Genomic DNA, 12,766 nt, shown 5'->3' with positions numbered 1-12,766 from the left:
CACACTAATTTAAAGTAAAAAAAAAAAAATCTTTACTGTTTATTAGGTATCTTTTAAGTTCTGCAGCTCAGTATGAGGGTTGAAAGCCCTTCTTCTGTAGGTCACTCATTTCAACATTGAACTACTTTTCAGTATTTAGAGATTCTCAAAGTGGTGTTCATGTTTTATGTAAAACATTTGGTGGTCTATGTTCCCCGTTCCTACAGGAGCTTTCATTTCACAAAGCTATGCCGTCTGTTACTATCACTTACATCTTCTGATCATCAGCAAAGATCTGATTTTGTATGGAGGCAATGTTTACATTCCAATTAATCCTCCTAGCAATCTCTCTGCAAATTATCAAAAATGTACAGAAATTTAGGCAGTATGTTCTTCAATTTCCCTGCTGTAACTGAGTGTACTACAAATGTGCTGTGCACCTTCAAAATTTTCAGGATGAAAATCACTCAGATAATTAAGAATTCATCAGATGAGAAAATAGAAGGGCTTAGTGAGAAATATTTCTGTTATTGAGGGATAAGCCATTCTTTTAACAGCATTAATTAGATCATATATTTTGACAATATAAGAAAGCAATTAGATTTCAGGATCTTACTTGACATTCGTCCTAGAAAAAGAGTGGTGTTCATATCTTTTTATTAATTATATCATTTTATCTTGTAGTATTTGTATCAAAGTTCACCTTTTCTTTTTTCCTCCACCAAATTCTGAGTGGGTTTTTGTGTGGTGAGTGGGATGAAAAAGTCTTTCTGCTGTTTTCATGAATATTGTTTTGACCTGGGGCTGGACCTTGAGAGTGGCCAAAACATTTTTAATAGAAAATCTACTCACTGAAGAGTTAAACTAAATAAAAACAAAAATCATTAGCAATTTTGTTGTATTGGTGTATCTTTTGTAGAATGGCATTTTCAGTAATGTATAGTAAGTGGTTAATTCTTCCTTTGATTTATAAAAGTTACATGTTAACCTGTATTGTATATGTTCAGACTGCATTCAGCTTTGGTTTGTAATATAACTAGTGGGTAATAAGCCGGGATACAAGAGCAAAACGTCAAGTGCAATACTCTCCATGTGTTGTATAATGCTATACAGAAGTCCAGGTTTCTTTTGCAATGGGTGTAAGGGATTTATTGCCCCACAGTACTTATCACACACAATCTAGAAGTAAACAAGAGGTATTTTTTATCTTGGTCTATTTGCAAGAAACAGGTAAATACCTCAACTTATTTCTGTAAAAGAAGGATTATTTAACCTTCAATAAAGATTATAAAAGATAATGCATTTTTATATACTTTTATTCTTTCTTCATTTTCCATTTTATTACGTGTCTATCATTTTTTTTAATGCAATTTAATTAATCTTAGCAACTTTTTCATGCTTTGGCATACCCTAGAGCTAATTTGATAAATTCTTTCTGTACCTTTCTTAACATAGTATGTGAGCTTTAAGATGTCTGGATGTTCATTTATTTGCGATCCTTTTACTTTTCAAGGAAATGATTAATGGCTGAATCCCGTAAGGAACTGATTTTTGGAGATATGATTGATTATATATGGCATTCTTTTCATACAATGGCACCTAAAATGCACAACTTACTTAAAGTTAAAGATCCATAGATCCATTAATTTTGTAAGTGTAATAACAGTAATATCTTTTTGGAACTACATGGCAAAGTGCATGTTTTCTGTTTAATATGAAAGTTACCTCTACTTTTTTATTTCTAATCAGTACTAATGTATTTTGATATCTGCTAATTTCCTGCTCTGAGGAAGTGAACATTCATTGGCATCCTGGAAAGAGCTGTATTTAAAGCCAATTCTATTCTCCAGGCACATAATAATGTCATGTTCTCTTGAATTTCACAGTGGATTGTTAAAACTGAAATTGATATAAATGTGTAACGTATCCTTATTTTATGTAATTTAGAATTTATTCCACCTCAAATATTTCTATGCATTCTTATTTTGTTTGGTTTGTACGAATGGTTCATGCTTAGAAACTTTTCTTCTGTGTTTCCACTGAGGTACATACCAGCTAACACTGACAGATAACAATAAAAGCACAATAATTACACACAATGTGGCTTAATGAAAAAGCTTTGGCTTTTCAGAGATTTTAGTAGATCACAACATTGTTTCTTGAAGCTGGCTCAGTCTCTTTGTTCTACCAATCACTATGCACAAAGCAGACAGAACCGAAAGCTGATTTTCATTGGAACCTCTCTCTACATCATGTTATTTACACTACAGTTTAGCTTGTTTCTAATCAAGTTAGATAACTTAAAATTGTTTCAAGACATTTCTGTATTCATATAGATTAAGTTCTCAAGGCATTATATACTTTAAAAAGTGCTATTTTTTCACAGGTTGGTTAACTTTGCTCAACAGTGGCTTTTTTATTACTGTTTCCATTTTTAGACAAGGTACAAATGTAAATAAAAATGAGGTCTTTATGTAAGAAAAACAGGAAATTTCTATTTAGTGTTCAGCAGTTGGATGTTACCTATCTTTGGAAAAGCATGTACCATCAACTTTTTGAAGTTAACAACTACAGTTCAAAGGCAAACTGTGGCTGCTGTTGATCATCTTAGGTGAGAGGTTAAGACTTGCTTTCTCTAAAACTCTCAACTGACTTAAAAATCAGACCTACGATTATAGCATAATTTCCATGTAACAAGCCATGTAAAGGTTGCTTCTATTTTAAGTTATAATTGATTTGGGAAAAAAAAAAAAAGTATAAAGAAATAATAAAAATAAAAATAGAAAAACAAGCACACAAATCCCCAATAATGTTAAAATGTTACAGAAATTGATGCAGAAAATATATCAAACCAGGAAAAGGAACTGTTCAAACTAAGGGTAGTAGCAATTCTTAAAATCCACGAACTGTTACAGAAATATTTGACAAGACCCCCTCAGTGTCTGCAGGGGAAGTCCACTGTAGTAATGTGTCATGAGCCAATTTGCAAGGTGACAAGCAAATGAACCATAGGCAAGCAAGAGAATATGAATGTTTATAGATACAGTGGTCTGTACCTCATATTCATCCTAGAGTACCTGCAGCTACTGCTTCAAGCTGTCTGGGACAGCAGCTGCAAGAAACCAGTTCAACGTCTCCCTGTAAACTATAGATTTTGTATTCCCCTTCTTATGGTCCCTGAATTTGGAAGATACAGGTGTTAATCACTAGAGCTTTATCAGAGATAGATGTGTCACTGGACATGGTGTTTACTGTGTTCATAGTGGATGATTAGTCAGTATTCCCGAAGTGTGTGTGGCAAGACTCTACGTCAGGGTTTGTCCATGATTGGCACTCAGGAAATTCATTCCAAAATAAATCTATGAATTTAATGTGGGTTGCATAATTCCCATGAAAACTGTAGTCAACATCCATTTTGAATTGAACTGGTCTTAATTTAGTTAATCTTTATTCCAAGGTAAGGACAGGAGTGTCTGAACATGTTTAATTTAGTTTGTCATTTTCTGTATAGATACCAATTTAATTAATTTAGATTAAATTTTGAATTCTTGCATGGTGAGATTCCAAAGAGATAAAGAAAGATGAATAACAGAACTCCTCTGTCTTTCTCCATATCAAAGGCCAAGATACCTGAACTGACTGGTTTAATAGCATCAGTGGCAAGTCATTCCCTTGGTTATAAAGTTGTTAGAGCCTTTCCATGACTCATAACCAGAGCATCTAGTCTATTTCAATTCAAGCGTTTACGTTTTTTTGACTGTGCATTTGCACTTGATGATAAACTCAGTCTCATTACAGTGAACAGAATTCCCTGCAGAGATATGATGCTATTCTGCATAATGTGTCCAGGTCTTTCACAAGAAAACAATCTACCAGCAAATGTTATTTTCCTCCTACCTGAAATGAGCAGCAGCTAAAGAGCTTTGGGTTTTACCAATGAAGTTACATTTCTTGTTCTTAGTGCTTCAGTTTGTGTATGGAAGGATGCAAAGGAAAAATAATTTCCCTTTCTGCTTTCTTACCAGCACAAAGTTTAGAGAAAACACCAGAAATGTTAATGAGTGTTTCCCTGGTTTCTCTTACGTGTGCATGTCTGTAGATATAATACAAAATATAATTATATAAGTAACAAAGACATGCTCTACCACCGTGTAAAGCCAATGGGAGTCCTGGTTTCCAGACTTTCTTGAAGCCAAGTTTTAAATCCTCAAATATGAGACTGACCACATATTGGATTTACCACAATAAATAAATAAGAGAAGAAAAATATAAATGTATATGCATTTTTATTGCGTGCAAAGTCAGATACCTAATGCATTTTTTTTTTTTCACCTGAAAACGAATTGGTTAAAGGAAAGAGGCAAAGTAAAATTACTTTGGGTTTCTCTGTGTGCATATTCTCCAAAGAGCGTGGACATTCTTTTGCACTACCTGTAGGATTTCTCTCAGTCTAAATGTGTACGCATGGCTGGAAAAAAGATAAGCTCTTCTGGGAAGGAGTGTACATGCTTCAGGGGCACACCCTGCTAGTGTTAGCACTGGGTACACCTTGTGTCCTGGCATTCCTGCCAGCACCTAATCTTGTTATGAATATCACACCCAGTATGTTTTGGGGTATTAGACTGATGGCACATTGCTAGAGGCTGTCTATCCTTCCCAAGTAGTCATTCTTGGTCTCTTAGTAAACTGTGGCTTCCATCACCCCCAGTTTAGACCAAACCAAGCCCAAACTCTGCCACGCTCCCACGTCAGGATGCACGGCAGGGCAACAAGAACTGGCATGAGGCCTGTGGTGTGGTGGCAGCTGGAGGGCAGCAGCTGCAGGTTTGAGTTTCAGCTAGGTGCTGCTGTGCTGCCAAACCACCACAGCTTTTTGGCAGGGCAGCATGGCCCTGCAGGTGTGGGGGGAACACAGACTGAAGGTCTTGGGCCTGAAGGAATCCGCTTGCCTGGAGCTGATATAGTATTCTCTGTGGCCCACTGTCAAAATCAGCATCCACTCCTGTTTTTGTTCTAGAGGAACCTGCTTATTCCCTGCTACTCTGATTTATGAAGCATTTTTCTGATAAAATGAAAGGGGGAGGGATCTGCATAAGGAAGTGGTTAGCATGGTGTGAAGACGCAAACTGGTCAAGCAAATCTGGAATGGTTTGTGCCTACAGGCCCACTTGCATATGATCAGGAAACATGGAGAAAACTATCAGTCTCTCAGGTATGTTTTAAACCACAAAACAAAAGTTGTGAGGGGTTTATAGGATTTTTATTTATTCTAAAATATCTGCTAAGCAACTATATGATGATTTTTATTGATTTGTTTAAAAAGTGTAATGTGTAGACTGTTGATCACAGTATGTGTAATTTTTGGTATTGACTACAAAATGTCATAGGTCTGTTTAGTAATTAAGTCTGCTGTTACTAGCTCTTCTTAGGAACACACCAACTACTCCTTTGTATCAGATCTTTGCAAAAATTTTTAGTCTTATTCCAACATTGATTTCACTCTAGCAGTACTAACAATAGGATGCTGCCTATGTATGCCTTGATGGCAGTCACGTATATCTTAAGCATACTGACCCTAAGTTAGCAGAAACAAGTCTGTGAGAAACTTGAATTAGTGTGAATTTGACAAGGGCTTGTATTTGTGGATGTGTATGGGCCTCATACAAAAGGCTGAGTTAATTGCTAAGAAAAGGTACCGGGAGATACAGAACACCTATGCAGAATACCTAAATAGTGAAGGCAGAGGAGCTCAGACAAGTGCATCTATAGGTGTCCAAACAGAAAATAGATCATCAATTCAGAAATGGATATATATTTTTTTAAAAAAAAGAGAGTTCCAGACAGAAAAGGAAATAAAAGCCAAATCACTACAATGAACGCCTTGAAGGAAAGCATAGAATAAATAAATTTACAATTTACTTTGCAAAATAATACAAACTGTCATCAAGTTTGCTTCAGAAAATGTTGCTAACCATGTTGCCAGCACTATGCCAGCAAAGATGTCTCATTACTGTAATGCAGCTAGTACGGCTTAGCTATAAATACGGAGGCCAGTATAACTGCAGCTGCACTAGAAGGAATTTAACGGTTTAGTAAGAACAGAATATATCCATGACAGTAAAGAATTGTTTAGTCAAAGAGGAAAATGTGAATACTAAAGAAAAAAAAATGAGGAAGTAAAGCTAACTATTAAGTTGCTAATTCATATTTAGTAAAATATTTACATAAATATTTTTGATATGTCCAGTGTTAGATATCTGTAATCGGAACATGCTTATTTCAGTCTTAGTGAAATGAGCAGAAAAATCCACCTGTGGCAGTGCTCCCCATAGCTCGGAGCAGCCCCGTTTTTGTTCACTGGCACTGTTTTCTTCAAACGTAGGAGTGCAAACACACTGTGAGAGTCAGTGGCAGGTTTTCCGGAGCTCAGGACTCAAAGTGGTAGCCAACACTCCTGAAGTTCAGAGTGCCCAGTTTTTCAAAAATGGCTTGGTAACTTTTTTTTTTTTTTTTTTTTTTTTTTTGGGGGGTGGGGGTGGGGGAGGTGTGGGGGTGATGTTACATTTTCTTGAGAGTTAGAGCAATTCTGTCTTCTGAAGTCAGGGCACTTCTGGGACAGCTTGTTCAGTGATGTTTTCTGCTGTTAGTTCTTCTCTGCCAGACATTTTTATCATCTGTAAAGTGGAGAAAACCCTCCACTCATCTGCTTCTTAGTAAGCGTTGGGTTTCCCTCATTTCTCAATACTTTCTACCAAACTACCCGTCTGGAGCTCCCCCAGGCCCAGCAGTTTCTGTTCCTGTACCGTAACTGAAGTGGGCATGGGGGAACAGAGGCCAGCCGTTTCGGCTCTGCCTCGGCGCTGTATGCTTACGCTTATACATTTATATATAAATGTAGATACTTATTTGTCTGCTGTGAATGAAGAACAATGCAGAAACATGCCCACGCTGATTAAAACCAAACTGTGATGTGGATTCCAGTGAAGCTACTCTATCTTAAACCCAGGGCTTCTGCTTTTGCCTTTCCCCGTGCTATTCATAGCTTCCATAAGACTGAAACTGTCCCCAAATGGGGGACTTCCTACAAATCCTTCCTCGACCTAAGGACAGAGATCTACAAGAGGGAAGAAGGAAATTACTTTTCCCCATGCCAGAAATGTGAAGTGCCTTGACGTGCTGACCTAGCCAAAAACCAAGTCTCTGTAAAAGTTTGTCTGAGGACACGCAGCAGCGGAGCAGCAAGGCGCTGAACACGAGCTGCGCTGCCCATGTTCTCCTGCCTCCCGCGTCTTTGTGCCACTCGGCTCTTTTTAGGAAAAGCGGCCTGGAGAGCAGACACCAGAAAGCGCCCAGGGACTGCAAACGAGGCGCGTGTGGCTCCTTTTGGCCGCCTCAGCGCCCAGCCGCGGCCTGGGCAGCGGGCCCGAGGGGGGGCCCCGCGGCCGGGGAAGCTCCGCGGGCGGCTGCCGCGCTCCCCCCGCCCTCCGCGGGGTGGGGTCGCTCCTCCGCCCTCCCCGGGGCCGGGCTCCCGGCGCGGAGAGGAGCGGGTGGGCGCCGGGCCGGGCCGTGCCGAGCCGTGCCCTGCCGAGGCGATGCTGGGCATGCGGCTGCGGCTCCTGGCGTGCTGCCTGCTGCTGCTCGGCGGCTGCAGCCCGCCAAGGGGCGCCGCCACCGCCGCCCTCAGCCCCGACGAGGTGCCCGCCCTGCGGAGTGAGTGAGGGTCCCGGGGCGGCGGGGTGGGGGCGCGGCGGGGTGGGGAGGGGCTGCTTCAGCCGGCGTCCCCCGTGAGGTGTGCGTGCAGGGGGGGACACGCGGATATTTCGCCTCCCCCCACACCCCGGTCCTGTCCCGCGGTGCGGAGGAAGCCCCCGGGCCTCGCCGTGCCCTCCTCGGGGCGGCGGCTGCGGGGCAGCGGCCGAGCACACGCCCGGCTGTCCTCGCACCTGGCCCCGGAGGTCGTGCCGAGGGGGTTTCCTCGCCCCCGGGGCATTCCGGCTGTTCTCCTTATGCCATTGAAGCAGTTCTCGCTGCTGGTTTTTGGGGAGGGGGGAAAGGAAATGGGAGGTGAAGAGGAAGGAAGAGAAAAAAAATCTTGCCCTCCTAGTTCTGTTATGCATTATTTGTAGTGGCGAGCCTAAGTAAACAGGAACCCGGACAGCTCTCGGCACATGGCTTTGCTCCTGGCACTTTGCTTCGTGTCACCTGCCCTTGTACGGAGGGGCCTGGACGTCAGGAGAAGGGGGATGTTCCCAAAGGGCTCCCTCCACCCTGTCACATCCTTCAGAGCAGGGTTTGGGATTTTCCCCTTGGCCCCTCTGGGGTGTGCAAGCTCATGGAGCTCCTCGTGGTTGTTCACCCACAGGGTCGTGGGCACAGGAAGCCCATGTGGTGTGGGCTTGGTGTTGCTCCGCTTGTCTCCTTGTCCCGCCTCCGCTGGTGTAATTGTGAGGTCTCAAAAGGGAAAGGGAAAGACCCTTATCTTTCCTCAGCAGTCATCGCAGCTCTTAAGAGCCTTATGGATAAGGGCGTTCGGATGGGTTTCATAAAGGCCGAGACCCCTTCATCTCTGAGTTGTTTCTTGTTGCTCATGCTGTTACGCAGGAGGCATCACGGGTGCAAGCAGAGATAAACTGGGAACTGGTATTAGAACTTTAAGTGTGAATCCCAGTATCGTGGTGAATTAACCTCATTAATCAGTGTTTACTGGTGCTAACGACATCACAGCTTCTACTTATCTAGCAAATAAACAACGTATTTTCTTGGCCAGCCAAGATAAGGCTGCTGCAGGAAAGCCGTACCCCAGCATGAGGAGCAGGAACCCTGTCTGACCTTGTAGTCTGTGCTTGTAGATAGAGGCTGTGCCATCTCTGTGGCCCATGGAGGATGAGGATGGATAAAAAGAAGGAAGCACAAGCTGCACAGCTTCATAGAAAACTCAAAAGCGAAGTCCCCCCTGGGTGTCTGTCACAGAGTGGTGGTGTTTCAGTGAGCTCATGGTTGGAGGGCTGTAGAAATGTGATGGACTAACGGAGCATAGGAAGCATCTTTAGGAGCCTTGCTGTGCCCCCAGAGAGTTAAGGACTTAAAGCCAGGCTGCTGCCAGGTGCTTGGAACTGCAATTACATGCAGCAGGCTTGTTCCTACCTGCTGTCAGTCAGAAAGGCTCGCTCATGCTCCTGCACCATCATGAGCTACAGACAGCTCATGGCAGACAGCACCTGATCCCAGAGAAGCAGCTTGCAGGGGAACTTCTGTCCTCGCTGTATGTCTGGCCACTGGTGGGATCTGTGCAGGACCTGGAACCAAACTCTTCTTTGTAACCTGTATCTTGCCTGGGCCACTCATCGTGTATGCCATGTGCTGGTGAGCTGGTCTGCCTGTCTGTCACACAGCGCTGCTGTCTGAAGGCTTTCTGTCAGAGAGCTACACCTAAACCATAGGTGTTGAACCCAGACACAGCATCCGGGTGGGCTTCTGCATTTTGTACTCTAGATTTGGAGTATCTTTTTGTTATTGTTACTTCTTCAGGATGTTAGGGGTAGTGAATTACAGATAGAAAGCACATGTGGTAGAAATTACTATTGCAAAACTTCATGGCAAAATGGAAATGCTAATCAGGTTTTCAGGGAATAATCTCCCGAGGCATAAGTATCTCACCTATAATGTGAGAAAAACTCTGTGGGTTAATTGTCACTGGATTTCAGAATAAATGAAATAGCTGAGCTGTTAAAGGTTTTATTTTCCTTAGCCCCTCTCAGTTTTTCAGTCTATATGCACAGTTAGACATTTGTTCCCAAGGCGTTAAACAGCTGATTTTTTTTTACATGCTTATAGTGTGATGTCACATTGTTCAGTGAATTTCTACACAATTCCAAGAAAGCTGGGACATCAGGCTAACCTTCCCATGTCTGCTGTGGTCCAGCCAGGGCAGTCATCTATAGCTCAACAGTATGCATCTGGTAGTTAAGGCATATGTTAACTCTTGATCACCAGCTCTTGCGATTGAGATAAATCCCACCTTTCCTGTATCATACGTACAATGCAAGATAAGTTTTCTGCCTCTATAGTTGCAGACAGTGAGGCCATATTCTCTGATTATGTCAGAGAATATGGCAATTTCAGTCTTTACACTTTTTAGCCTTTAATTGGAATCTCCAGTCCCTCACAGAGAATTATTTTACAGCTCTGAATATGACTTGCTGTAACACTTAAACCTGTACCACATTATGTAGAATTTCTTGGTGAACAATGCTGTAATTCTTCAAATGTGACTGATGTTTTTTGGATGACCACCATGAGAAATACTGCCTAATCTCACAGTGATCTGTCAAATGGTCTACATGTTACAAACTTGGCTGGCAGTAAATTTAGACCAGTATTCTTATTTTTTTGCAGTGTCAGATATTCTGGTGAATATTGTCAGTTTTCTTCATAAATAGCTAAAACATGTCCTACAATACTATTTCATCATCTGTAGCATTCTGCAAACTGAGAGTGTTTTTTTTTTTTCTTTTTTTCCCCATACAGATAAAGGGATATTTATTATCCAAAGTTCAGACTCTAACTTGTGCATCAAGGTGGATCCAGCTGGCCTTGTTCTGGAAGACTGCAGTCAACTCTCCAAATACATGCTATGGAAATGGGTATCCAATCGTCGGCTTTTCAATATAGGCAGCAGTACTTGTCTAGGACTGAACATCAGTAGACCAGAGCAGCCATTGACTATGCTTGAATGTGATTCAACTCAGTACTCATTGTGGTGGAATTGTGATGGAAGAGCGTTGGTTGGTGTATCGGAGTACAAATTAGCTATTGAAAACAGCAAACGTATTGTTGCAAAAAAAAATTCTAATTATGAGTGGACACAGTACATGTCCTATGATGAAGACCTTTGTGAACGTCCTTTCCAAGGTAAAAATCAAATCTGTTAAGAAATGTATAAAGGAAAAATGTACAGAAGTTGTTTTTGGTGGAAGGTCAGATTTTTTTTTTTAAATAGGCGATAATTGAATTGAGTACACTGCACAATTCATTTTTCTCCTCATCTATTATATGGGCCCCCAAAAAGGCCCTAGTGTCCTTGTGAATCCTTGCCCATTCCAAATGGTCTATAAAATTAAAAGCTGAACTAAGTATTTGCAGTCCCACAGCTCTCATTGTCAAGTAAACCCAAAGAGAGATAAAGAGGGATTTGGAATTCAGATTACTGACAGTCAGCTTGCAATCTCGGTGTGCATTATCCAAACGTTTGCAACATTCAGCACCTGGACTCTGAACGTGCCAAACTTTGGAGCAGAAATCAGGCTTTTGATTAATCCTGTTGTACAGCTAGTCAAGGCATAGGAATTTAGGTCAGGATCCAGACCTGCAAACCTTAACAGTTTTCCGGGAAAAAGGATGAAGATAACCCATTTTCCACGAACAGCCACAGTCAGGCTGCACCTTGACCCCTTCCTCAGCCTCTCCTTCAGCATTTCTTTAGAAGAATGGCCTAATGTTTGCATAGCATGTCTCAGGCTGGAGCTGTTGATTATCCCCATTTGAACTGTTTTTATGGGGTTGCAGAGCTCTGGTCTCCACATATTTGGGTTGCGGAGCTTTGATCTTGGTGGTTTCTTCTGTAGGTGCAGCTGGGCTTGGCCTCTGCTCTCTCCGGGGGGTTCCTTTGGGAGCTGCAATGCCTATGGAAGCTTGTTAGCGTCCAAGATCTCTAAAACCGAGCAGAGTTTATACTTAAGACCAGACAGAAAACATTTAAAACCATGAAGTCTTAAAAGTTTGCTGTGTACATTCAGCAAGATGGAGGTAGATCTGGTCTAGTCCTAGAGCTGCAACAATCTGGCAGTTTCAGGATGAAAATTAGTGACTGTCTTGGCAAAGCTTCTCCCCCTTCCAGTTGTTGTTTTATTCCTTCCACTTCATCTTATGTACATGCAAATGCAAGTTAGCCAGTTAGTGCAACAGGCTGGAGGGATCCCTATCTTCAAAATAAGTGTGTGTAACTATGGTGAAAGGAACAGAGCTGTCAATTTCTGTTACTTGTCAGGACTGAGATAATCCCTCGAACCTCTGTAGCTAGCTAGCATCATGGTAGCAGGCAGAGGTGCAAACCTGATTTCTTTTAACCCGCTTTATTTGTATTATCTGCTAGAAGGCTTTGAAGGGGATTTACAATCCATAAACTGCATTTTTTGCATGTGCACGTCCAGCCATTATCTCTGGGAAACTGGCAGCATGTCCTTATTCTGTAGTTGAAGGACTTTGATCTTAGCATATCAGCATGGGATCTTTGGCAAACAGTTTAATTCCAAGTATGATTGTGGTTCTTTGACCTTTCGTAGAAGCATGTGCTCTGAGGTTAAGGAGATACTGAGGTAAATCTTTTACAACTTTGGGTTGCACTTGATTCTCTCAGTACTCAAAATACAACAGGGCAACATTTTAAATATTTTATAAGCTAATAACTGATGTGACAACAAAGGTACATAACATCAGTTCTTTAGATTACTATTCCCCGTGGTATAAAAAATATTTTTAAAAGTTTATTTAATTTTCCTTTGTCTTTCATATTTCCTTTCCCATAGAATGACAATAAGAATGGAAAAAACATCAGAAATTCATTTAAACAAGAGTGGGTGGAGCAGAGGAAATTATGCTAAATTGCTTGTCTATCATAGACCAGCAAACAAAAAATAAGCAGAGCGTGCATCTGAGCATGTCCTGATTATGCTAACTATAGTTTTATGTAGTTGTTCTCAAATTTAAGTGCAGGATAATAGGATATAGA

General features: G+C 41.5%; 1 protein-coding gene across 3 annotated transcripts in view; it reads left to right on the top strand.

Annotated features, from left to right (window-relative positions):
- Positions 1-5,070: 5,070 nt before the first annotated feature.
- Positions 5,071-12,766, top strand: part of PLA2R1 (phospholipase A2 receptor 1) — a 44,581-nt gene continuing 36,885 nt past the window's right edge. The window contains exons 1-2 of one of the 3 annotated variants that reach the window (XM_068687660.1): positions 5,071-5,191; positions 10,507-10,890. In XM_068687660.1, coding sequence (XP_068543761.1) covers positions 5,167-5,191; positions 10,507-10,890 — 409 coding nt within the window. In that variant the 5' untranslated portion in view covers positions 5,071-5,166. Of the gene's footprint in view, positions 5,192-6,380; positions 6,472-7,219; positions 7,690-10,506; positions 10,891-12,766 lie in introns of those variants that run through there. The other 2 variants (XM_068687661.1, XM_068687658.1) reach the window with 2 other exon arrangements.

Source organism: Anas acuta, chromosome 6 (genome assembly GCF_963932015.1).
Source record: "Anas acuta chromosome 6, bAnaAcu1.1, whole genome shotgun sequence".
Taxonomy (NCBI): domain Eukaryota; kingdom Metazoa; phylum Chordata; class Aves; order Anseriformes; family Anatidae; genus Anas; species Anas acuta.
The sequence above is the reverse complement of the archived record's forward strand: the minus strand, read 5'-3'. Positions and strand labels throughout refer to the sequence as shown.